Source organism: Microtus pennsylvanicus, chromosome 8 (genome assembly GCF_037038515.1).
Source record: "Microtus pennsylvanicus isolate mMicPen1 chromosome 8, mMicPen1.hap1, whole genome shotgun sequence".
Lineage (NCBI taxonomy): Eukaryota > Metazoa > Chordata > Mammalia > Rodentia > Cricetidae > Microtus > Microtus pennsylvanicus.
In genome coordinates, this window is record NC_134586.1 from 7,329,699 (window position 1) to 7,357,096 (window position 27,398).

General features: G+C 44.2%; 1 protein-coding gene across 1 annotated transcript; it reads right to left on the reverse strand.

Moving 5' to 3' along the window:
* Positions 1-5,142: 5,142 nt before the first annotated feature.
* Cmas (cytidine monophosphate N-acetylneuraminic acid synthetase) lies at positions 5,143-26,772 on the reverse strand. Its single transcript, XM_075982393.1, has 8 exons — positions 26,445-26,772; positions 14,968-15,110; positions 14,662-14,817; positions 10,670-10,803; positions 9,148-9,242; positions 8,631-8,802; positions 7,596-7,749; positions 5,143-5,727 (listed from the first exon to the last, which is right to left on the reverse strand). The coding sequence occupies exons 1-8, from the start codon at positions 26,696-26,698 to the stop codon at positions 5,537-5,539; spliced, it is 1,299 nt and encodes a 432-aa protein (XP_075838508.1). The 5' UTR covers positions 26,699-26,772; the 3' UTR covers positions 5,143-5,536.
* Between the last annotated feature and the right edge of the window lie 626 nt (positions 26,773-27,398).

The following is a 27,398-nucleotide window of genomic DNA, read 5'->3' on the forward strand; positions in this document are numbered from 1 at the left end:
GGAAGCATGAGGACAGGGCAGGTATCAGGGCAGGACGGAAGGCAATGTGGTGCCATGTCCTCAGTCACATCCTGCCCTGACTTTTATGTCTTGCTCTCTACTGACAGAACACCAGGCTTCCTGCTGAGCAGACATGAAAGATCTTCATGTGAGGAAGAGCTCGTGACTTGTTTGTTTTGGGGACAGGGTGTCATGAAGCCCAGGCCACACTCACACTACAGAGCTAAGGATGTCTCTGAACTCCATCCCCTGCCTCTGTCTCGCAAATGCTGGGTCACAGGTGTGTACCACCCACTGCACAAGCCTGGCACTCTGTAGGCAGGAAGAAAATTATGGAATCCTTTGGAGTGGACACCAGGGATTGTATGTCTTGGAAATACTAATGCAGACAGTCTGCACTGGGGACCCCCGAGTTAGTGAGACCCTCATATCCAAACAGGTCTGAGTCTGGAGGAGGAAGGGTAGGAATAGGTGTCCGGGACTGACTGTCGTGGAAGCGTCCCTAGTAAGGAGAGCATCAGAAGGTCTCTGAGCCTGGGTCCTACCCTGTTGAGCTTTCAGGCGCCAACACCTGCAACTAGAGTTCTTGTACTTCAGTGTTCACAGATTACCTTGTAGACTTCCTAACGTGCAAACTCCTAGACCTAGGCCCTGGGTTCTACACCTGACACTCCAGCACAGGGATGGCAAATACATTTGCACAATTATTATGATAAAGGATTGTTTAAGAGCTTTGGCAGGTGATTGAGGGACTCTGAGAAAGTCTGGGCTCCCATCTGCTGCCCTGGAACATTCTAGAGCTGCCACCTAGTGTCCAGTCTTTGGTAGTTATTACTGTCTATTGTTCAATTTCCACGTCTATAAACTAGAGGAAGAAAAGTACTTCCTTTATAGAACTGTGTGGATTAAAAGAAACTAAGATACACAGAGATCATGTTTATGGTCTGCATAATCATGCTACAGTGCTAGATAGCTGTATTGCCATTGAACGTATACGAAAAGTTGGTGACCTTGGGTGCACAAAGTGACCTCCAGCAGAGGCACAAGTCCTTCAGACAGAGAGGTGACTCCCAGCAAGCACCAGGTTGGAACAAGAGGGTGACAGCTAAACCTATAAGCTTCCTCTCCTGACCTTTGCCATTTAAAAACACATACTGAATACAGAGCCACCAGCTGCTGAGAGGGGGCTTTAAGGCAGGCAGGAAGTGGGGGCAGGACCAGGGCTTAGCTACCACCAGTGTAGAGGACGGTCAGGGTGGAGAGAACCCTGCTGGGAACCAGACAGGGTCTGGGATTCAACAACACAGGAAGTAAGACGGAATCCCACCAAGCATCTGTCCCAAGGTTTAAGACGTACATCTAAACATAATCTAAATACACCTTCAATATTCCACAACTCCTTTTAGAAGAGTGCGTGCCCACTTTATCCTTTCCATCTCTGAGTCAGTTGCTTTACTTATCTATACGCTGTGGTCATACTATGCATTATACAATTATCACTTTAGAGCATCATTCTAAGGACAAATCAGTCTACCTTCACTTTTGTCTATTGTTCTTTGCATAGATCTGAATCTCTCTTAGATTTTCTTCCCTTTTCATCTTAGCACCTTTGTGTTGTTTTTTATGTGCATTGGTGTTTTGCCAGCGTGTATGTCTGTGTAAGGGGCTCAGATCTGGGAGGTACAGCCTGTCCATATGGATGCTGGGAATTGAAGCCTGGGTCCTCTGGAAGAGCATGCAGTGCTCCCAACCCCTGAGCCATCTCTCCAGCCCCATAAGCATGTTTTATTGTCTTTACTCTCAAAGGAAAATCCCACTGGATGTAGGAGTTGAGGTTGGCAGACGTTTTCTTTAGGTATTTCAAACATTATACACCAGTGTTCTCACTTCCCTAACGCAAACCTGCCATCACCTTCATCTGTCTGTGTTCTCCCAGCGCCTGTGGGTTTCTTCAAGGCTTCCTGTTAATCTGGGTAGGTTCTTGGATTCACACATTTCTTTTGTCTTGTCTATTTTGCTTAGATTCCTATCTCTGTTATACTTTTTTGATTTGGTCTCAATAGGCTTTTTTTGTGGCTGTCTTTGAATTCTAGTATTTTTTAAATTAATTTTTGGGGTTGTAGGGTTGAGCCTCACTAATGCAGCACAGGCTAGCCTAGAGCTTGAATTCCAGGCATCGGGCACCACGGCCCGTCTATGCCATCCTTGTGGGTTCTATCTCTTGACTGACTTTACTCATCTGGACTTTCCCATTATCTGTTGGCATCAGATCTCAGCTCTTTTAAATTGCTGTCTGGTAATATAAACATCGATGCCATACCTGAGTATGGGTTCCACGCATGTTTTGTCTCTTTAAATGTAGCCATTTCTTGCCTTTTTGTTTTTAGTTTTTCGAGACAGGGTTTCCCTGTAGCTTTGGAGCCTGTCCTAGAATTAGCTCTTGTAGACCAGGTTGTCCTCAAATTTAGAGATCTGCCTGTTTCTGCCTCCCTAGTGCTAACGTGAGCCACCACTGCCCAGCTTCATTTTTTGCCTTTTGCTAAGACATTTTGTTGTGGAAAATAGGGTTTTATGGACTGTGACTAATCTGTTTTTAGTAGAAAGGTTTGTGTCAATCTTTCTGAGAGGTGGGTTATATCTTTACTATAGCTATAAATACCAGGGAAATCAAATTACTCCAGGTCCTTGCCTGTGGCTTGGGAATTTTCTTGTCTTTTTCAAGTGAAAGCCTATGTTTTGCAAGTTATTTTGTGTGGGGGCTGGAGGGGTCTGTCAATTCACTTCCTTTACTGGAGACTTGGTGATTGCATGAGGTATAAAAGTGGAAGCTGGTTCCTGGCCATCCAGGCAATGTCAGGAGTGGGTTCCCTCTGGTGGCATTGGGCTCGTTATACCTCAAGTTGGTTGGCCACTCCTACAAGTTCTATGTCACCATTACCTCAGTACATTTAGCAGGTCAGACAGATTGTAGGCTGAAAATTTTCCCACCCGGTTGGTGTTCCCAATCTCACTGCTGGAACCTTTCTGTGGTTATAGACGATGGCTGGTTCAGGCACTATATCCCCCATCACCAGAAGTCTCTGAGAGTAACTAGGGTTACTCTCGTAGATTCTTGTTGGGTGCCTGTCCAGCCTTGATAAAAGGGTTTGTGCCTAGTCTTATTGTAACTGTCATGCTATGTTCAGTTGATATCCCTGGGACATCTGTTCTTTTTCTTTTCTTTCTTTTAAAGGGAAAGGGAGCAGTGGATCTAAGGGATAGGCGAGGCGAGAGGGGATTAGGAAGAGTGGAGGGAGGAGAAACTGCAGGGGATATAATGTATGAGAGAGGAATCAAAAAATTTATGAACTTTTATTTTTTTAAATTTTCAAAAAATTAAACACTACACACTAAATTTAACCAGAAAAAAAAAGAGTGGAATCTGGGGGCACTCTGAAGTGGTCACTCTTAAAGCTGGTCCCGCCAGGGCTTCTTCTCAATGTTCTGGTTGTCTCAGTCAGTTTTGTCCCTTCATGTCTTCTTTGCTGTTTACTAGATTCTCCTGAGCTGAGGGGAGGAGAGGGTCTTCACGTTGGAGTAGTCTCATTAGGGAGGAGAAAGTCAGGGATCCCAATGGCCGTCTTACCGCTCTGCCTATGGACATATAGATTCCCAGGTCCTGTGAGAGCCCGCTGGCACCCTTGCTGTGAGCACCCCCAGATCACACTCTAGTCCACACTTAGCCTTCCTTACCAGACACTACTAAAGTGCCTCATCCGTGGCATCTGGTTGCAACTGCTTTGGCAAGTTTGAGGCTCTCAGGGTGACCCTGTGTTGTCCTGTTCAGACAAGCTCCAGAAGTCTTACTTCCGTTGTCTAACATTTGTCTGTTGGGAGAGGAGGAGCAAGCTCTTGTCTGCGCAGATAAGCACACTGCATCTTCAGGCAGTGGAAACCTAAGTACCAGTTTCTATAGTGAAGCTGCACTCTTGCCCCATAGAGTCTGGAACAAGGACCCTAGTGTACTTTATTTTCTCAGACACTAACTAGCTCCCGTGGGAGGATGTGTCTGAGGAATGAGCAGTTTATGCTGATACGAACTGAACGTGACAACAGACTAAATAAGGGCACTGTTGAAAATAACATAAAGCCTTGACTATTCGGGACCACCCACAGTAATCAGAAGCTGTCGTGGCCAGTGTTTGAACTGAAGTTGTTTTTTCTGTGGTTAGCATGGAATACCTAGAAGATTCTGCAAAAGATAACATCAAATGCTCGAACAAGGGACCTAGAAAAAACTGACGGGTGTGGACCTGGCAGCATCAGACTCGAAACTTGCTGTCTGAACAGGCACAGAGGAGAAACTGAGGCATGCTATCTTGACTTACCTTGTTTGAGTCAAGGTTTCACTACGGCACTGAACTCCCAGGGGCTGGAGAGTTTGGCATGTGCTACCACACCACCTAGACTGTCATCTAGCAGGAGGTCAGCGACTTCACAGATACAGTCCAAGGCTCTGGCTTACTGCAGGAACAGCCTGTGACTGAACCAGGACCCACCACAAAGGCTAGGAAGTCAAGGTCAAGGAAATGATGATGAAGGTGCCTGTCTCTTCCTTCAACTCATGCCTGCCTTCTAGGGACAGACTCAGAACTGCTGCCTACATGCAGTGAGCATGAAGGGCCTACTTCTAGTCAGTACTAATAGGAGTTTCTTTTTAATGGAGGCAAGAGTTGCAAATGTTCCGTAAGCAACATTTCCTATTTATTAAGTGTCTACATTTATGACTCGTTCTTTGCTGTAGTATGAGCGGCGAGGCTGCGTCCCCGGCATCCACCCAGCCCGGCTGCTCCTAATTCAACAGCTCTTGAAATTCAACAGGGACAATCTGGGTTGGCCACAGGGTCACAGTGAAAGCTGAGATTAGTATATGAAGGTAACATTACTTCAGCCATGGCTGCCAATGGTTCATTCTACCTTCTCTAAATCAATACATGACAGGCAAAAAGACAAGAAGGTATTTAGATGTCTGCATTTATGTGTGTGTGTTCTCTGTGCATGGATACACAAAGTACAGTCCTCATGAATCACTTGCTTCCGAGCTTGCATAACTAGTACGTAAAGAAAATGCCTAGGAAGTGTCTTCTAAGAACAAAAACTTCATTGAGTTTGTGAACTTTATTAATTAACATGGGGTGTGAATTGCCAGACACACTGCCTTAAAATAAATAAAACCTCAGCATCATTAAAACCACACAAACACAGTTTGACAGGATACAACACAAAGTTGATTGTTTATGCTGTCTGACTTGCATTTTCTAAGAGTCTGTGGAACACTAGATCAATCCCTCAGTAATCAATCACCTTGCACCAGAGGAAAGCAGACATAATTATCTTGTGGGTCCTGGAACAATGATTTGAGAAAAGTCTTTGAAAAGAGTCAGGTAGCTCACACATCAGATCACGCGTCTGCGAATTACACCGTGGGATGTGACCAAAGCCAAAGCAAAGTGGCTGAAGGAGCCTCCATCCCTGCTTCCCCACACGACACCGATCTCTACTTTTGGCATGAGTTATTAACCTTCTCTATCATGAGGAAAATGTGCTCGGCGAACTCCCGGATGGCCCCCCGGCCACCGCCGCATTTGCATATGTACCCCACAGCCTTCTGGGCCCCGGAGCAGGCGTCAGCAGGAACGGCGCTGAGACCCGCTCTCTTCAGGCATTCTTCATCAGACACTTCATTGCCTGCAAGCGAGATGAACATCATTCATGTATGAAAGAGACACAGAATGTTCTAGCTAAATGATGCAGAGGACAACCCATAGGTGACAGGGACACCAACAATCCGACAGAACAAAACAACCCCTGTAGGCACAAGTGAGAACAGGGCTTTTCTTGAGCAATTCAGAACAAGTTCTCACCAGCTATGGAGGGAGAGTGGAGTATATATTCCCTTTACCCAGTGTGTATTATAATTATCAGAAATTACACTTTTATAATGAGAGTTGTTGAGATGTAAGCTCGAGCCTGCAATCCCGCTGCCGTCCCATGCTGAGGTCACAGGCACACTCCAACATGCCTGTTACAGCACTGATACTGTCAAGACATCTAACAAGATTATTTTTTATTTTATGTGTAGCAATGTTTTGCCAGCATGGATGTCTGTACACCACACTCACACAGGTCCTGTGGATGCCCGAAGAGGGCGCTGGATCCTCTGGAACTGGACTTATTGAGAACTAAACCTGGGTCCTCAGAGAGAAGAGCCTGCACTCCTAACCTCTGAGCCACCTCTCTAGCCCTGGCATGTGTTTCTATGCGCCCATTCCAAACACTGCTCACATTCTGAGGTAAGATTCAGGAAGTCTAGGGTTGCTGTTGTCTGGTATAAGCCATATATATCCACAATAGGAACATTTTCTTAAATGCAAACAAAGGACACCATCCGGCATGATTATCACTGCCCCTCTGTTTTCTGGAGTCTGCCTCTAGGCCTCTGCCTACATAGATGACACATTTCCCACACAATGTGAAGCCTTCTGTTTATCTTTGGGTCTTTTTCTAATGTTTGTTTAATTTGTTGAATATGTAAAGTCAGTCATATGAGAGCTCCCTTGAGGCCTCACGGAGAATGGGCACAGCAGGGATCCTATGTATTGCATAGCTGCTGCTTCCTACAACAACTACATTTTTCTCTATATTTGGTTCCAAAGCTATTCCAGCATCTCAAGACCATGGGCTCAGGCAACTGTGAGGCTGGTGTGGTCTGCCCGTATGTATTTCATGCATGATCTGTAGTTAGTGTGCACCTTAGCAACTAGTCTGTCTGAATACTTACCATGCTGACATCATGGGGTGGCCAGCTCTGCACACACAATGTTTATGGTTCCTTGCCTGCACTGTGAGGACCCGCTCTGCACATCTGCTTAATAGTAATCTGAAAAGTCTCAGACATATCTGAACATGCTGATAAACACAGATGTCAGCACAGTGGTTAGCATCCACTGTGTGCAGGAGCTGCAGTCTTCGGCAATTTAGGCAGATTCTTTATCTCCCCATCATTGGCACATTATTCCAATTTCTGTCTTAAAACTGGAACTTGTAAAAAACAAACAATAAAAATTGTTCTGGTGTACTAGAAACTCCAGGTGCTCTGCTTCAGTTGCATGAATCTCTGTAGCAGTTCTAAGGCACCGTGTACTCCCAACACCTCCAGCTTACTGATGGAGTACAGCAAGACTGCACGGCGTGTGCTGGGAAAACCCACACTGTCATGGCAGCCTTCAGAATAGCTGCTTGCTTGCTTGCTTATTTATTTATTTATTTACTTATTGATTTATTTGTGTGTGGGGGGAATAAGCATGTGCTGACCCTAACCCTGTAGAAATTAAAAGGGTAGGGCATTTTTCAAAGGTCAGCTCTCTCCTTCTTCCACGGATATCCTGGGATAGAACTCTGGTCACCTGATTTGGCAGTGATTGCCATTTCCCACTGGCCCAGACTATTCTAATACTCAGCTCTGCAGTTTAATGGACATCCATTTCCCTACAGTCATTTGGGGACTTTTCCTTCTGGTTATTCTGACAGGATAAGCAGATTTGCAAATGACCCACCGAGATAGGCCACTTCTTTCCAGCACAGGCCCATCTCCTTCCTCCACTCATCCACGATGGCCAACTTGTCTGACACGCTGACTTCCATTTTGCAGTCCAACTTTAAGGCAGAGAGTGTCTGCTTGGAGCAGGCCCTTTCTGAGATGAGTCTCACCTGGAAAGGAAGAGGGCCGTTAGAAGGGAGGAAATCAGATAGGCTGGATAAGAAATCAAGCTGAGAAGACTCAAGTCACAGATGAGTGGGCCTCTGGCTTTCTGAAGGGCCAGTCAGGAAAATCACAGCAAAACAAAGCTTGACTTCTAAGGCCCACTAAGGTGACACACAGCTGCTCAGAAGGAACGCCCACCTCATGCTGTAGAGCATCATCTAGCGAAGATTTCTAGTGAACTGTAATTATTTAACTTTCTCCCTCCCGAACTGTGGATTGAATCCAAGGTATCATGCAAGCATGCGAGGCAATGTTTTATCACTGAGTTACATCTTCAGGGCCCTCTTCATGTTTTATCCTGAGACAAGGTCTTGCTGAGTTACATAGTCAGTTCCTCAATTCATGAATTCATGATTTTTTTTGTTTCTGTTTTTTTTTGTTGTTGTTTGTTTGTTTGTTTTTTGTCTCAGCTTCCCAGTCCCTGGGTTTCAGGTCTGTGTCAGCAGACCTGGCTTAATCTTTGTTTTAAGAAATTCAACTATACATTAAATGATTCTGAATGAACAATTTCATTCTCGTGCACAGGCCAGGGTTAGAAAGTCTACAAGGTGTCTGCCCTGTCTAGTTGTCAACGCGAATTAAGGAAATATATCTCATTCCAAGGTTCTAAGGAAAATGAAGAGGTGTGTTTAGAGTATGATTAGATAGATTTTAACGAGCTGGAAAATCCCCTTCATCTTTCCAGTGTCAGAGTTCTTTAAGCATACATCAAGCAGTACTTTGAAGACTTTATGTAATTAGCAAAACCTTAAATCTCTTAATTACTGCGATGTTTCTGACCTTGAATCACATCGAGTACATACTGCTACATCCAGGGATCGCATACCTCAATGCCACTCTTCTTCAATAAACTTATGCCAATAGCATCTTTTACATCATAAGATATTATTTCTTTTTGGTCTCCTGATACATAAATGTGGCCATTGGTGAGACATCCATCAATATTGCAAACCAAAAGTTTTATCTCCTTCAGTTTCTCTTTTCCAAAATAGCCAAATCTAAAAGAAACCAAGACAGACTTCTGAGTACAAACGCACACCCCTCATGCTGGCCAAGGCAGCAACAGCAGCACCTGGTCACTCAGACATCACTCTTCAGATTTGCTTCACTGTGTACTTCACGGACAGTGAGAGAACTCACTGCTCAGCCAAACCATGCAGCGCACCTCATAGCTTACAATATAAGTCATTGCTTATAAGTGTGGTTTATATGCACACTTCCCCATTCAAAGAAACCGAGTCCAAATACTATCTCAAATCAATGTCTTCAAGGCTGGTTAAACATGCTGAAAACAGCTCTGTGTTCCAGCCCACAGCTACCACAGGCTCTTTTCCTTCTTTTACCTCAAAACTCTTTGCTCTGCAATCGGCCAATCAATGTCCACGTCTATGTCCACACTATGCTCAGCTCGCATTTCATAATATGCCATTTTTCCACCCTAAAGACAATGGAGATGCTGTGAGTGTCCTGAGAGTTACTTATGTATATACAGCATAGATTTGGGGTACATTATTGAGAAAACAGATAACCCAGTATATCAGCAACACACCCGCAGTGATTATTCTGAAAACAAAGTTCAAACCAAACACTTGATTTTTCAGATTCTGCCTACCATGCCCGGTCCCTGTCCCCTTTAAAACAGACCTGTCTTAACTGAGATGGCAGAGACCCTCCCTCCAGCACTCTGACACAAGAGCTTTCTGAGGAGTCTGAGAGCAGCGGCTTCCTCTCCACAAATCTCACTCTCATCTAATAGCAACGTGTGATTTTTCAGGTCTTTGGTCAGGGCTGGGGTGGACACCTGCAACTACCGCAGCACAGATTGCCTCAGGTTCCGGGGTGCACGGCGCATGTCAAGGCTGAGGCAGTGTCTGGGTACAGGGCAAGAGCATGACCGTTCCTCTGACGCTGTATCAATGCGCAGCCAAGACACTTCCTCATTCCTGCTCCCCAAGCCTCTGACCCTAAAATAAGGGCCTAAATCTCAACAGGACTATTTCTGTCTTGAATTACTTCATTTATAAAAATTTATTTCTATGTATGTAGAATGTTTTGTTTGCATTTATGTCTGTGCACCACATGCATACAGTGCCCAAGGAGGCCAGCAAAAGGTTTTGAATCTGCTAGAGCTGGAATTACAGATGGTTATGAGCTGCCATGTAGGTGCGGGGAATTGAACCTTGCTCCTCTGGAAGAGCAGCCAGTGCTCCTAACTTGGGTCAGCTCCTCATTATTTTATTTCAGAGCTCTGTAAGGTAGGGTAGAGTGACCACGTTTCTCAGCAGCTGTGCAGATTGCTGGGGTAACCAGAGTGTTGTCCACAGCCCACACACGGTAAGAGTGCTTGGCAGCTATAATGAAAGTGAACCAATTTTCCAGTCTGTGATCTAAGAAGGAGAGACGCCAGTCCCCTCCTTTCAAAACAAGAACAGCCAGCACGCCCGTGGGGCAATAGTCAAGGTGACACAGAAAGAGACAAAGAATTTGGCCTTCCAGAAAACCAGGTCCATGCGCACTCAGAACCACTGAACTGGTTGTTTTCTGTTTTGAAGTAGTAGAAATGACTTAACCACACAGCCACAATCTAATTGTAACCTACTGTGGACCACAAACAACCTGCAAGGCTTAATGGGAACAGTAAGACACTGACAGCCCTCAGCCCTTACACCATTGTTATCTCAGCGTACCACTGAACAGACTCTGCAGGTGTCCACTGTGAATTCCGAGGACGACCTTGGGGTCAAGCTGCAGGACCAGGACAGACACTAACCCCACCTTTCCTTTAGAGCTGGCACAGCCGCTTCTCTCCAGAACTCCCAGCACAACATAGAGGGTTGATGAGTTGTATAAAATGGATATACAAACCTGTAAGTAACCCATCTCTATCAAATGTCTTTTAGCAAAATAAAATGAGCCGTTCTCATATAATTCTCCATCCCAGTCTTGTCGACGAGGCCGTTTGGCTGGATTCAAGTTCAGGGGCTCAGTCACTTCACGAACTAAAAGCAAAAGCTACAGTAGTCTACATTACTTAGAACAGACACTGTTCACTCAGTAAAAGCACAAATAAAGACCCCCTCACCAATGCATACATCTGTATCTACATAAGCAAACGGTGCTACTTCTAAAGCAACAATTGCTAACATTCTAATAATTTGTATCTACTTGTAAATAGTTACTATCAGAAAAAGTACGTCATGAAAGAATTCAGAGTAATTCAGGTTGAGGGTATTAACAGAAGTACTGTGGTGTTGGGGGGCATGCAGGCAGCCTTCAAACAGTTCCCCAAGGGGGTTTTGTCATAAAAATATCATTCCATATTTGACCTCTTTAGTCCATTCCTCGGTATTTCCAGCTCCAGAAACACAGTGTGTGTGCGTTCATCTAACATGGTCAGAAAGTGTTTTCATAGAGCGATTGTGGAAACCTAAAGACTTTCCCATTCAATCACTGGCTGTAATCCAGACTGGCCTCAAACACTCAGCCGGTTATAACCTTAAACTTCTGATGCTCCTGGTTGTACTTTCTGAGTGATGGAACGACACGACAGGCATGTGCCAACATGCCCAGTATTAGCAATGCTGATCTGAACTCAGGGCCTCGTGCATGCTAGGCCAATACTTTGCCAACTGACCTATACGCCTAGCCTATATCAAAGCTTTATTTATACCAGTGGAAATTTGTAAATGTTTTTATTTGGTGTTTAAAACATATGAACCACAAAAATAAATATTGATAATATAGATAATGACAGCCCAGCAGTGTCAACATTAATCAGTACAATGGGTGGAACAGTGGAGCCTGGCTAGCAATATGGAGGTATCCTTCCCCCTCATTGCATTTCCCCAGATTTTGCATATGAAGATGTGTTTGGGGATACACGCATGTGTATGTATATTTGGCAGTATATACTATGTGCATGTGTACATGTGCATGTTGCTATCACTTAAGAATCCTTTACTTTGGCATGAGAATGCTCCCATGACTAACCTCTATCCACTTCCCTCCCTAACCATGTTCTGGACCATCCAACTGGTGTCTGACAAAGAAGGAAAATCCAGCAAATATGTTTGAATAGCCAATGGCAACACTTTACAAGCGCCTGGAGATGCAGACGAGGGAGCTCTCCCCTTCAGGGACCTTGCAACAGAAATGTAGACAGGCAGCTAAAAGTCCAGGAGACTCAACATGATGGGGCAGAACAAACCCTTCTCCCGGGAGACACTTTCTGGAGTATAAGGGCAAGTGAGCAAGCTCACACTGGGCACAAGCAGAGGGAGTCTGCTGTGTGAAGACCTGAGGGAAGGTTCAGATTCATGGATGTGTACAGACTGTAAGGTACGGGGACACACCTGTACCCCAGTTCTTCCCATTGCATGTCCTACATGGGGTGGGGGCAGATGGGCGGACTAGAGACTGGGCAAGAGTTTCATAGCAGCAGAGGGCCGTCATCTCCTGTCCTACAGCCCTGTGTGATGGCATCTCCTGTCCTACAGCCCTGTGTGATGGCATCTCCTGTCCTACAGCCCTGTGTGATGGCGTCTCCTGTCCTACAGCCCTGTGTGATGGTGTCTCCTGTCCTACAGCCCTGTGTGATGGTGTCTCCTGTCCTACAGCCCTGTGTGATGGTGTCTCCTGTCCACACAGCCCTGTGTGATGGCGTCTCCTGTCCTACAGCCCTGTGTGATGGTATCTCCTGTCCTACAGCCCTGTGTGATGGTGTCTCCTGTCCTACAGCCCTGTGTGATGTGGTGTCTCCTACACTGTCTACAGTGGTTGACTGGGGGCCAATTGAAGCTACAAGACCTTCCCATAATTAGCACCATACTGAGCAGTGGACTGGGATTCCAGAGTGAATCTAGTACAACTTCTCTCTGGACCACCATTATCAGCCCCTTATCTCTGTGTCTCAGCGATGGAGGTAAGTCCTTCCTGAAGGAAAATGTGGGTTCCAGTGTCTGTGGCAGGTGCACACCATGCCATGAGATGCCCAGAGAAGCAGAAACAGGAAGGTCACATTCAAGAGGACAAGCAGTAGGAGAAATGACTCAGCGAAAAGAGCAAAAATGCTGAAATTTGCACCAAGAACTTTCCAGTAACTGCTATATGTATACTAAAGACGTAAAAGAAAGATCTTGAAAATGCATAAGCATGGAAATTTCAACAGGGAATGGAATTCCCCAAAACAAACTCAAATATGCAGACTAGAAATACAACAACAACAACAACAACAAAAACCCTGAAGTAATTCAATGATTAAAACTGGCTGACGGGAGTTAACACCCTCAGGCCAGCTGGGATTGCTCAAAAGCAGGCAGAGAAGTAGGGAGAGCAGAGCAGACTGGGAAACACAAACCGGAAACTACTCAAAACTAACAGAATGGATTCCAGACAGAGACAAAGAAAACACTGTAGAGCAAAGCTAGGCCAGTGTCTGGGACAGTTTCACTGCTGCCGGCAGTTTCCAGCCTACTGTGGGGGAGCTAAGAAAACACTGCCACATAATGGGGGAGAGAAGACACGGACTTTATGAGCAGCCCGAGGAAGACGACGTGCTACACTTGCAGAAATAACCATAGGATGATGGCTGTACTGCTGAGAGGAAAGTGCGGAAGACAGAAGACAGCATCTCCATGACAGCGCTTCAGGAGGAAACACTATCATCTCATCTCAACATTCAGTAAGTATACGATACTGACAGAAACCGTGATCCTTAATTCACACTGAACTGCAGAAGTGCAGTGTGTACTTTTCCTTCTATTGCGTGTGTGCACAGGCTATGATGGTCACACATGTAAGAGCACATGTGTGTGCATGTGGGGGTGGGGCATAGGATGCAGGCCCACCCAACATTTGCCTTAGGCATTTTCCTACAGTTCTCTGCACTTCATGTTGTACAGCTGGGTCTGTCAATCAAACCCAGAGATGGCAGACTGACGATGCTAGCCAGCCAACTTTCCCAGGAATCCCCATCTCTCTTTACAGGAGGCTGCCACACCCACCCATCTTTACACAGGTTTTGGGGATCAGAATGCTGGGCCTCATATGCTGTGGCAAATGCTTTACTAGTCAAGTCATCTCCCCACACCCATGCGATAGGTAAGAGACATTTCAGTTTGGCATGGTTAACACCTCAGCCTGAGCGGTGCTAGGACCACCATGGTGGAGTGCACATCTACTCTAACAAGGACAGAAAGTGTCACAGAAAATGTGACTTACTGATTATACAACTGACACAGTTAGCAGCTATGATTTTATAAACACGAAATGTAACAGAGCCCATGAATTACCAGACTGGTTTAGACACCATCCACCTGCAGCATTCTGCTTCCTGGGGGCTCCGAAGAGTCATGGTACATGAAAAGATGAAACAGCAGTGCCCAGCACGAACTCTGGCTTATGTGAGGCGCTTGCTCAAGCAATCCCCACTTCCTTAAGGTGGATGGCAATTGCTCCTGGATCTGTCATCTCTTGAACCTAAAATACTGAGCTTATTCAACGGACTCTCAGAGCACATCACCCTCAACACTCTGACGTCAGGATTATCCGTGCTGCACGAATTCAGTATGGAGGGTTGGTGTGGCTTGGTGTTCATCTGACAGGCCAAGAACCAACACAAAAGGAGCTGATCTAAAACCTGATGAGTCTGCTTTGCCACTAACAGAAACAGCCAGGATGTCTAAAGAGGCGGGGGCTGAGTTAGTCTGTTTTTATCATGTTGCTTTATAACAATGTCTAGACTGGAATAACCGCCACTGCCTCTGTGGCTCTCACTGCTCCTTCGCTCTCCTACTGCTAATGGTGCTACATCACAAACCAGAACAAAACCTGACTTCCAGTACAGTGAGCCGAGTTACCTCCTTTCTGAATTTCACTCCACCGAAACTGATGGCGCCTCACAACGGAGAAGACAGAGTCATAGCCTTCTTCTCGGATCATCTCTGCAACTTTCTGAAGGTCCGTGGGATGTAAACATGGAGACGTGGCTTGGATATTCCCCACAATGTCAACCTCTGGAGAAAAACAAAGACAAGCTGTTGCACCCATCCAGTCCCGGTCATCATGCGATACTGAGATCTTAAATGAGATGTTAACCCACATCTTGTGTAATGGTAAACATGGCTACAGATCACATACAATGTAAATCTAGAAGTCAGACTCACCATTGTGATAATTAAGGAATTCTACGATGGCGTCTAGTGAGGTAGAGCTGTCTTTGGACGTTTCAGAACTTCTTCGATGAACCTGTGCCCCAAACTGTTTGGCCACATTTTCAATTTCATCATGGTCTGTTGAGACCCACACACTGTTTGGACAATAAAAAAAAAGTTAAATATCCAAGTCACCAGAAGAGACTGCCAACAGTAAGACAGAGCTCTGCATTAATGCCCACAACCTGGTGCTGGAAAAGCTTTTGTGCAATTACAGCAATATTAATCTAGACGTCATGGTCCGTGCATGGACCCTCAAGGCTCAGGAGCAGAGTGGGGGTGGAGGTGATGTTTCCAATATTCACACCAGCCAAAGTCACATAGGAAGACCCTGTTTCAAAAACCCACCAACAAAATAAAAAAAAATAAAGATACAAAACAATGCCAAAATAAATGCAATACACCGTCATTTAGAGAGCTCCAGATTATAATTCTATGAACTAGGAAAAAGTGAACTCAGTGTTTTGAAGATGACCATAGAATAAGCAAGATAGCACCAGAAGTCAAATCTAAGGTGAGTTGAAGGTGATTCTACTTTATAGTGCCAATTTAAACACAAACTATCTTCCACACAAGACTAATACATGTGTAGAAATAAACTTGACAGCTTAACTGTGATAGTTTTAAGCTTAGAAGAGAGTAGTATCCAGATGTGCGTGCACAGCGATCAGAAAATCCAACTTCATTTTTAAGACAGTGAGCAGTGGACACCCGAGCAATAACCACTGATGATCTAGACCATGACTGTCTGGGTGGGGAATGTCTACCTGCAGTCACCACAGCACAGCTGCCTGTTTGATTCTGTAAGACCAAGACAGAAAGCAAAGTGCTTCTCTGTAGGGCAAACTCTACTCAAGTCCTGTTTCCGAGCCTTCACAAACTCCCATTCCTAAAAATAGAAGACGTAAATATTACTCGAGTCACAGTGCTTTAATAATGATTGCACGCAGATTTTTCAAGATTTGCAGTCTGTCATGTGCATATAGTCTTTTCTTTCCTTCCCATTCATTGAGCATTAAGCAAGAGGAAAAGAGTATCCATGCCATATGTCCAAGGTCACCTAAGAAAGTAAGGAAAAATTCCCAACCTCTGGATTTCATTTATTAAGTCCAAACATTCCCTTCAGCGTTTGTAGAAAGTGGATTTAAGGGCTGGGAGATGGTTCTGTAAGAGATTGGGTTTGCTATACAAACATAAGGACTTGAGTTCAAATCAATAGCCCGTATGTTAAAACAGAGCCAGGTGTGGTTGCAAGGTGAAGAACAGAAAGAAGAGGGTGGCAATTGATGATCGCCAGGCTAGCTTCAACTCAGTGAGAGACCCTGTCTCATGGAATAAGGTAGAGAATGATACCACAGGACTCTCCTCTGGTTTCTGTGCACTGCCTTCCATGCACATAAATCACGCCCCCCACACACACCATAAAGGCACACAACTGAGGATTTAAATAAAAGAAGAAGTGTTGTGAGATATTTGATTACACTGTGTAAAGATATGTCACTGTGATTGGTTTAATAATCTCTATGTAATTATTTGGGAGCTGGCTTGCGGGAGAGAAAAAGACGCATTCATTACACATGGTGCCCAATGTGGGTCTCCAGATGAAGTGTTTATCTATTCTTCTTTATCAATAAAAACTCAGGAATCAGATATTGGGTTAAGAACCTGACTGATCAGAAAAGCAGGAACGAAGCAACCAATAACCTCCTTTCTCCTTCCTCAATCCAAAAAAGGGCTGAGACTCTAAGTTCCAATCCTACTACTTTCTGTGTCTCTCTATCTGTCCTCAGTTCTCCAAAATCTCTATGGTTAATTTTGGTCAGCTAGTAGCTTGCACTGTCCTCTGATTCAAAGTAAACTGTATAGTCAGTCTTGAGGGGTGTCAAAATGTGATCAAAATATTTCACAAATGGTTGAGGGTATAGGGCCAGAAGGACAGAGAGGAAAATTAAGGCCACATGTGGCTAGTATAGCAATGAATTTATGGGGACATGATTTGTTACAGCACTGAAAAACACAGATTAACATTCCTCCAATCTCAGGAGTAAACCATAAAAGAAGTTATCATCAAGAACAGCCATATTGTTCAGGTTGTATATAAGCAGGGAACAATAATAGTTGGTCTTTAAAAGGTAGCAACAGTCCTACCTTTAAAATGGTTAACTGATAAACCTGTCTGAGAGAACTCTCAATATGTAGAAAGAGTTTTTTTTTAAAATATTGAAACTGCTGAACTTTTTCCAGATGATTCAGAATCAGCTTTGTTATTCATTCAATTATAAGAAATAATCAGAAACAGAAATGATCTCTTGTATATATATATAGCACATATCAGATCTCATACTGGTCTGGAGGGACCTCTAGCACAAAGTAATGTTTAAACTGATCAGTTATTGGTAGGAAATATGCAAACACCATATTAACAGCAAAGGTTTGAAGAAAAGTTTCTCTATCATGTAGCAAGAAGGCAAGGAAACGATAAGGGAATGTCTTACTTGTTCTCTGTGTAACCAAACTCCACTACCTGCAGGAAGTAACTCAAAGGTTACTCCAAAAAAAATGAAATTTTGCAAATAAATGAGTTTCATTTTGCAGAGATTAGAAAATGAAAATATATACACCATACCATAGATGCATTTTCAGTATTTCAATGGGCAGCTGCTCTGAGTTCTGAAAAGGCTGATTCTGTAATTATACACTTATTAGAAGTTTATGGCCATCACGGGGATACCTGAACAAATTAAGACTGACAATGCTCCAGCATATGTCTCTAGTAAAATGAAGGATTTTTGCATATTATAACATAAAGCACATTACAGGTATACCACACAATTCCACAGAGCAAGCAGTTATAGAAAGATCTAATCAAACTCTAAAAGATATTCTTAATAAAAGGAAAGGAGCAATAAATACCCCAAGAGATAGACTGAACAATGCTTTACCAACTTTAAATTTTTAAAATGCTAATGAGAAAGGAATGACAGCTGTGAAGAGAAATTGAATAGTAGGAAAAATCCTGCTGAATTAAATCAGTCTGTATACTTTAAAGATGTGTTGACCTCAGAATGGAAACCAGAATATGTGTTACATTGCAGAAGAGATTTTGCTTTTGTTTCCACAGAAGAAAAGCTATGGATACCATCAAAATTGAAAGGATTAGATTTGAACAGAAGAGACCTCCTGATTAGAAGAGATAATAGTTCATCAAATAGCATGACCATTCAGTCTAAACTAACTTATAAGACCAACAAATGCCTTTCATTTGATCTGATATAAGCTGCCAAAAGAAGAGTCCCCAAAGTTAGGGTTAGGCAGGGTTTTGTTTTTGTTTTTCTAAGAGAATAAAGACATCCAAGTAAGGAATCTGAAGACCACTGGAAAAATGAAATATCTGAAAAAAACAAGCATGAATCATCCAGAGAAAATGTCCCAAGGAAAACAGTAAATGGCCTAATGATACAGCACATCTCCATTAGAATAAAGTTTCATAAATCTTCCCAAATATTTATCTCTGCTCTTCTCTTTAGACATAAAAGGCGAATAGTCCTTTTGTAGTCCCTGTTCAATTAAAATTTAAAGCTAGATTTGAGGTTGGGAATGTGGTTCTCCCCCTCTTTTAACCCAAGCATGTTTGTTAAAGGAAAGTCCAAAATATCTTTCTCATGTCAGAGAAGCCACCTGGTATGGGACAGAAGAAAAATCCCAATTAAGGAACTATTCTACTGCCACTAATCTTACAATCCTTTGGTTTTACTTTGACTCTTTAAAAATTACCTTAAGGTATAAATATTATCTCAAATTTTATAAGATAAATATATATATATATATGTATGTATATATATACATTTAAATTTTCTGTCAAGATATTAATGACCATATAGAGTACTAACTAATTCTAGAAAAAGGCTTCATCTAGCTTCCTGTTTATGATTTATGGTTTGAGTCTAAATCAGGTAACTAGGAATTAAGTTTGTATACTCCTAATGTACTTAACAAATTGTGGTTCTTTAACCTGAGATCTGCATATGACATTTAAAATGTTTAATTTTTCTGCAATGGGCCATCACCATTCCTAACAATGACCTTTGAGGTCTCCAAAAGGATGGTGGGAATCTCCACAAGGATGACTCGACCTGGACTGTGGTAACGCCACTAAGCTGGCAAACACCACCCAAAGATCAGCTTTGGACTGCAAACTGCTCAGGATTATTTCAAGATAACTAGCCAAGATGGTCCAGCCTCAAAGACTGCTCCAGCCAGGACTTCAGATAAGCCCTGCTGCACTTTCCCATCACACAGAGACTGAACAACAGAGAGCACTCTCAGGACTTGACCATTATCTCAATTTTCTCAGGGTCTCCTAAAGATGCAGTCACCTCCAGACAACAGAAACCAGTCCAGAAAACATGACACCCACATTCCCAAGAGGTGGGATGGATGTGTTTTGGTTGTTTGGTAGATTGTGGATGTTTGCTATTCTTTAGGTGTAGTTTCTTTGGGTTGACTTAAGTTGTTAACGGTCATAGTCAAGGAGGAAACTAAGCAAAGAAGATTAGATTCAGGGATCTCATTCTGAAAAGAAAAGGAGGATATAGGAATAATAGGATAAAACGTAGAATATAGGATCCACTTTTAAACCAAAAAAAAAAAAAGTAACTATTAGTCTTAAGTTTTTTACACTGGTATAAATTTTTGCATATTGATACAAATGTAAGGTTATTCTGTTATACTGTATATATATTTCTATTCTCATTTAAAGTATTTTTGTATATTGATACAAATTTAAGGTTATTTTTGTTAAACACACTATACATATGTTTATACTATTGTTTAAGGTATTGTATCTGTACACCTCAATTAACAATGTAATGTAAATTTCTAGTCCTTGAAAGTTAGTATTAAAAATTATTTAGGATAATAAAGAAATGCAGGTTAGTTTTCAGTGACTTATAACAATCAAATTTGTAGTCATGTTAGGTATGTTTTCAAGGTCTGAGATGTATTTTAGATAGATAGGTGGTCCTCAAACACTTCAGAGACCTACAGAATATGGTATTTAAGATGTTTAATAACATAATGCTTTTCTGGACTATGAGACACATTTGTCCCTGGCATCACCAGTGTACTTCAGAGAAAATGATGGGAACTGAAGAAACTCTATATGGAATTTATTTTCTTTGTGGCAAAGATTAGCACTGAGCAAAAAACTGCCCTTGCTTCAACTGCTGACAATATGCTGTCCACACTTGACAAGCAGAGCACAAAAGGGACAGCTGAATTTTGCCATGATAAGGTAGGACAGTCCTTCAAAATTCTTGCTTCACAAAAAAAAAGTCTGTCAAAAGCTATAGGCTTGAAGGCTGATGATGGATGCCCCAATGTGACAGAAGAATCTTGGGTGACTGGCTAGGCAGAAGACTCTGCAGTTTCTACAGCTTTAGAAGTAGTTTGTTCTGAATTTCCCCTTTACTCAGGTAATATTATATCTTTCTTGGGTCTTTGATGGGGTTGAAGGCTAAATGATTATAGTTTTACAGTTTTCCTTGTTATCAATTTTTTAAAAAAATTACAAAAGAAAGATGTGAAGTTTAAAAGGCTGAGAAAAATAAAAGCTTAAGTTGTTTATCTAAGAAAATGTTTTGAGGTTTAAAAATATAGTTTTAGATTGGTAATACAAGTTATGATAAAAAAGTGGTTTAGGTATAAAACTTTGGACTCATCAAGAAAAGAGAGATAATAGAGTATTTTCTCTGACATAGCCAAATACAAATGACCTGGACATTGCAAATGAAATTCTTACCTGAAATTTGTTCTTATTGTATTTAGTTTCACTATGACAGAGTTAACCCCACCTTTTTTACTTAGACAAAAAGGAGGAAATACTGCAAGATATTTGCTTACACTGTGTAAAGATATGTCAGTGTGACTGGTTTAATGAAAGGTTAAACAGTCAACAGCTAGGCAGGAAATATTGGCAGACTTCTGAACAGAGAGCTCTGTGAAAAAGTAAGGGGGAGTTGCCAGCTGGATATAGAGGAAGCTGGACATGCAGGAGGAGAAATAAAAGTCACAAACTATGTGGCAGTGAATACATTGATAGAAATGGATTAATTTAAGTTATAAGAGCTAGTTAAAAACAATCCAAAGCTAAGGCCAAATTTTCATAGTTAATAAGAAATCTTGTCATTGTTTGGGAGCTAGCTGGTGGGACAGAGAAAGATTTGCTACAGATAAAGTCAGTAAGCCCCCATTTCTTTCTCTCAAAAGAAGCCTGGTAACCAACTTGGCTACAGGCTAGTGGTCATGTCTTTGGCACTTACTCATGGTAGTTGATGCAAAGGAAAGGCGCTCATGATTTTATTCTGCACTGTAAATAGTTTGGTGACAGATTATTTATTTGCTTATTTATTTATTATTTTTGGCAACAGTATATAACCAAGTGAAACACCAATGAAGGAACTGCACTGGATTTTGAAAATGAAGGTGGAGGGGATGAACCAAATGAAAGCACACATCTCCTGGCATTTAGTTTACAGCTGAAGAACAACTGAGCGATGATTCATTCAACTTGGAGGTTTTAGAGATCTTTTTTTAAATGTTTGCAAGATAAATTAAAAACAAAAATGATGAATCTGTCGGCTTGTCTCCCTTTTATCTTTCTCTCATCCCTTTTTTCTTGAAATGTGTTTCTTGATCTGTTGTCCCAGGCACCACACTGGACCCTGGGGTATGACAGCTAATGCAGGGCAGTCTCTTTTCTCAAACTCTTGGCCTTTCATTAGAGACGGGCCCATGCAATGCTGTAATTCCTATTAAACTGTCAGAGAGGCATGAGAACCAACTAAGTAAGAATGCTCCTTCTAATGCCTTTCCTTCCCCCCACACCCGTTACAGTCCTTGTTGACTACCATGCGCTCGACCTTGTTTGATGAATGAATCAAAGGTGGGTGGTTTCAGCGCAGCAGCAGCTGCAGCACAATGGTGGTGATGACTGTACGTACGCCTATGGCTAAAGGCATTAAGTATAAGTCACTGCCACAGCACACACAACACACTTAACACAACGGTCCTCTCTACTAAAGGAACACAGCACATACAATACACTTAACACAACGGTCCTCTCTACTAAAGGAACACAGCACACACAACACACTTAACACAATGGTCCTCTCTACTAACGGGACCAGGCGGACAGATCTCTCTTTGGTTGAGGAGTATCAGGGAAATGCGCAAAAGTTAAAGATGAACAAGAATGACCAGACAGGCCAAAAACAACTCCAGGAGAGAAAATGTCAAGGTCCAAGTGAACGGCTTTTGTCTGGAAGGAGTCACACTCTACCTAACTCCACACACAGAGCATCAGCCATGGTGCCTGTGCAGATATTTTCAACCACAGTGTCATTTCAGGGGCGATAACAGAGCCCAGGGCCCTCACAAATCTTAAGTCCTCAGGCTTACAAGTGAAACAAAAATGTAAGTTGACTTTCACCGTATTGTACAATATTCAAAAGATCAACCTGCTCTCAGCTTTGCTCATACCACCGCTCATGCTTGGTTGAAAAATCAAGACTCTTCCAAAGATGAGAGGAATGGTTCTCTAGTGAACACGCTCACCCGCCTTTTGGGGGACTGCCAGCCATCTTAGCAGCAGAGTTTAGTAACCTGGAAAAGTTCTGTTAAATTCCATCATATACATGCAGGCTGAACCAAAGCAGGGCCTTGAACAAAATTCCCAGTCTCCTCTGGTTCTGAAAAACTCACAGAAGGCTGCTGAAGTTTCTACCCACTCCTTTGCAAAGGAAGACAAGTGAGAGCTGCAGGGAGGAGGATGCTCCAAAGCCCTCCAAGGGTCCCACAGAGCCAGTTCAATTCCAGTCTATACATTTTAATTGAGGATCTAAGATACATGGGTCACCAGAATGAGCAGGGCAGTGTCTCCTCCTCACTGTTTATAATGTCCTACTGGCGAATGGCCACATTTCTTCATGGACAGTGCACTGGCCACTTTTATTACACACAGACTCAGAACTGAGACTTTACAGCAAAGGCCATCTGTCCTGAAAAACTGGCAATGCACAGTGTGTGGCCCCCTCTAGAAAAAGTCTGCAGAAAGCTGAAAGACACAATAAAGACATGCTTCCACTAACTGTTTAAAGTCAAAGGGCTGTCAAGGCATTTTCAGGGTTACTAATTCTCAGTTTATAAGCAAGGGAACCATGGCCCAAGGGAAGTAACAGATTGTTCTATAGGAGGTAGGAAAATATATACACAAGGAAAACTCAGTGTTACACCAGGGCTGAGTACACATCATCTCCCTTAATCCTCAATGAACCTCTCTCTCAGATATACATTCAAGTATATCCTGTAGGGGAAATGTTGGGGTACAGAAAGGCTATGGTATCATGGTTACCACTGTGGTCTGCACCACCCCACCCCACACTGCTGGCCCCAAAACGGGGCACACACGGCAAATACAGGACTACTGGTCAGAGCGGTCAGCAGAGACTGATGGAAGCAGTACTGGTCTATTGCCTTCTATTACCCAATTCATCCTGGCAGGTCCCTAGAGGCTGCCCAGAGGCAGCTCAAAGGAACACAAGTCACCATCCAGACCAGCAACACCTCACATCCTACATGCAAAGAGGACTATATCCTACAGGAATGGAAGACCACGTCCTACATGGATGGAAGACCATGTCCTATACAGGTGGAGGACTGCTACAGAGAAGCTGATTCTTCTGAAACTGATCACTCTTAATGGGAGCTGTGTTGTTTTCTCACTTTATGGAGGCAGTGTGCAGGGGCTGGGCCACACAAATGCCTCAGTGTATGCAGGAGTCTGTTCTCTCCTTCCACTGTGAAGATTCATTCTGTAAGGGAGGATTTTAAGGTTTATGAGCCCATCATGATCTCGCTGGAGCAAACAGTCCATTCTACTAAAAGTATTGCATCTTCTCAGGTGAGTAGGTTATAAGGGGGCCAAAGTTAGGAATGTGGCCTTTCCTGCCAGAGACTGTGGTCATGTGTGCAGAGACTGGGGGTTCTCATGACACTCTGCTTGACATCAGAAAGGGACAGCGTGTCCAGAAACAAGGAATTGACATTCTTGTGGCAGAGCATACCACCCCCGGGCACTACTTTAGGGTCATTACAGTAGGGATATCTTCCGACACCACACATATGGCTGTGTTCTGCGTGCTTCTCAGCTGTGGTGGTTACAGTGAGAAGAGAACTGGAGGGAAGATTTGTTCTGGCCCACTTTCTGAGGTCGAACACCGTGGCCTGTGCTAAGGCAGAGTATCATGGTGGAGAGGGCTGCATGGAGCAGAGACACGACCCATGGTGGCCAGGAAGTCGGAGACGGAGAAGGACTTGGACTACGTGGTTCCTGGCACACACAAACAGGTGTGTTTTTCAGTGTTTGTCTTACTTTATTCCCCAAAGAATTAACACTAAGGACAGCCTTGCCTGCAAAGGAACCTGTCAAAGACCAGCATCAGCCACATCAACTCCTATCTGTCCACCTTTCTTCAGCTTTACAAGGACCAGGAATGCCTGCTGATGACTGCCGACATCTGCATGTCAAAGCATCCAGGGAATCGACAGGCAGGAAAATGCACCACCATCCAGTGCCCACTTGACCAGAGCTAAAGGCAGACTCCTCAGAAGCCCTGCATGAGCTTTATAGTGCCACCTCCAGAGAGACGGAACTGGGGTGACAATCTGCCATCTTCCACCTGCTGGCCTGTGGTCAATAAGTCTTTCTCTTCCTGCCAGTGTCCGTGGCTGCTGGTGGCTCTAGAGCAGGCAAGCAGGGCTGCATCTGTCATGATTCCATTTAGACTGGCTTCAGCTGGCTCAGGACAGAGCAGGACCCACACAGTAGGTAGACAGCATTTGCTGAATACAAGATCTGTTGTCCTTAGGCCTAATTACTGTACTTAAAAGACACCCTCTTTTGTATGTGTATGTTCGTGTTTGTGTGGGTGCAGGAATGAGAGCCACGGTATGTGTGGAGGTCACAGGGCAACCTCGGGGATTGGTCCTCACCCTTCACCTTGAGACAGGATCTCTTCTGTTCTTCCCTGGAAGTTCCCAGATGCCCTTTCTCCACCTCCTGCCTTGCTGTAATTAGATGCACGCCAAGTCCCTACCTGGGTTTTATGTGGATTCAGGGAATTAAACTCAGTTTCTCAAGCTTGCAAGGCAAGCCCTCTACCCACTCTCCTGCTCAGAGACTGTGTATGTGTGGATATCTGCATGTGCGGGGAAGGGCCAGAGACCAGAAAGCGGTATCGGATCTCCTGGCACTGAAGTTTCAGGCAGCTGGGAGCTGAACTTGGGTCCTCTGGAAGAACAGAGCATGTCCTCCAGCGCCGGGCCATTTCCCCAATTCTGCCATTACCCTTTATGAGGCCACTTTAAAAGTCATTTCCTGACGTGTGACCTGAATCATAAACAATAACTTTGTGCTCAATCTACTGTCAAAATGACTTTGATCTCTCTTCCCTTGCATGAATGTAAGATTTTACTTTCCCACTGTGGCCTATACACGCTCACTTCTCTGCAGTCTGTATTCTGAGAGGGTTAAAAACACAAAAAAACAAAACCAAATCTGACCTCCATATGGGATAGAACTGTGCAAGGGCCATCTTGCTATTTCTTGAGTACAGCAAAAAGTGGGGCTATAAAAATGTTGACCGAACTGAACCAAATCCCCAGTACTCCCCTATCTCTGCTTTGCACACTTCCTATTACATGTTATTTTCAGAATGCCAGCCCTATTTGCTTGGCTCCACCCAGAGCTTCCTTTGGGTTTAAACACACAGAAAATTAATAAAACTGCTATCTCAGTTTTAAACGAAGTTGGTAGGATGAAAAATCTGCCTATGTAATATGGAGAATTAATAGTCTTCAGAATCAATCATCTTAAAATTCAAACCATTAGAAGGCAGCAATAAATAAAAGCACAATTAGGCATGTGCGTTTAAATTTATTTTTGGCAAAGGATTTTATCTTCCTCCCTTGATGAATGGCATCAACTTGTAACTCCTGATCAATCTGGTAGAAGCCAAAATGATGCAGAAATAAAACGGCCATTAGTGAGGCCAAAGTTCAAGAGGTGGGTGAAAGCCATTCACACCCATGAAACAGTCATACCTCGTACACACGTAGGAAGCTTCCCGCATAGTGCTGACTCACAGCCTCACAGCTAGAGTATTTTTTTTTTCAAAGGAGAGGGAAGACTCTCCAGGCTGTCAAGCCCCAACTCTGGACTCCATTCATGCATCTGCTGCCTCCCTGGCCTTGCAGCGCCCGACAGTCAGCGCAGCCCAGAGGTGACAGGTGCCCATCAGCCGGGGCCGTCCAGGGTCAGGCCTGGGGACCCCGACCCCCGACCCCCGGCCCCCGCTCCCGCACATGCGCACCTCTGGAAGACCCCCGCATCCAGGGCGGCGCGCAGGACCCAGCCAATGAGCGGAACCCCCGCCAGGCGCTTGATGTTCTTCAGCGGGATGCCTTTGCTGCCGCCGCGGGCCAGCACTAGCGCCGCCAGATGTGGCGGCTTCTCCAGGCCGCGCCCCGCGCCCCGGCTGCGCTGCAGCTTCGGGGGCCGGCCCCGGGACGGCCGTCCACGCGGGGCGGGCACCGACGTGGCGGCCCCCTTCTCCAGCGCGTCCATCTTCCTCCCACGCCGCCGCCCCAACGGCTCCACATCCGGGAGCTCGGCACCGCCGACTCCACTCGGTACCGCCCGCCTGCTGTGGCAGCTGAAAGCCACGCCCACGGCCCGCCCCGCCCCTGGGGCACGCTGGGAATTGTAGTCCGCTGCGCCCTCATCCCGGGGTTGGACCGCCTAGGCAGGCTCAGAGAAAGAGAGAGAGGCTAGCTGAGCCCTCTCCCAGGTGCTGGAGAAGCACTTTGAGCAGTGCGCAGTAATGTTTGGAAAATTCTAAAATAAAGGAGGATTGGTCCTCCTCCACTCACCCCGCCCCCTCTCGGTTCCTACTTCTTTTTATTCTCCAACCTCTCCTCCCTCCTCCTACTCCTTCCTCCCCTTCTTCCAATTCCTTCTATCCTTTCTTCTCTCTCTCCAACTGCCCCCACCCGTATCATCATTGTTGAGCCTAGCCTTAAAGAATTGCTTAGTCCAGCCTGACTGTAGACTCCCTCTGCACGAACAATATGCCTGGGATTCAGAAGCAACCTACTCTGCTCCCAGTCAAAAATACTTGTAACTTCCATTTGCAGTGTGTGTGTGTGTGTGTGTGTGTGTGTGTGTGTGTGTGTGTGTGTGTCCGTGGGGGGTGTGCGTGTGTGTGTCTGTGTGTGTGTGTGTTCCCCCCCCCCCCGCGCCCCCTCAGCTCCTCCTAAATGAACTC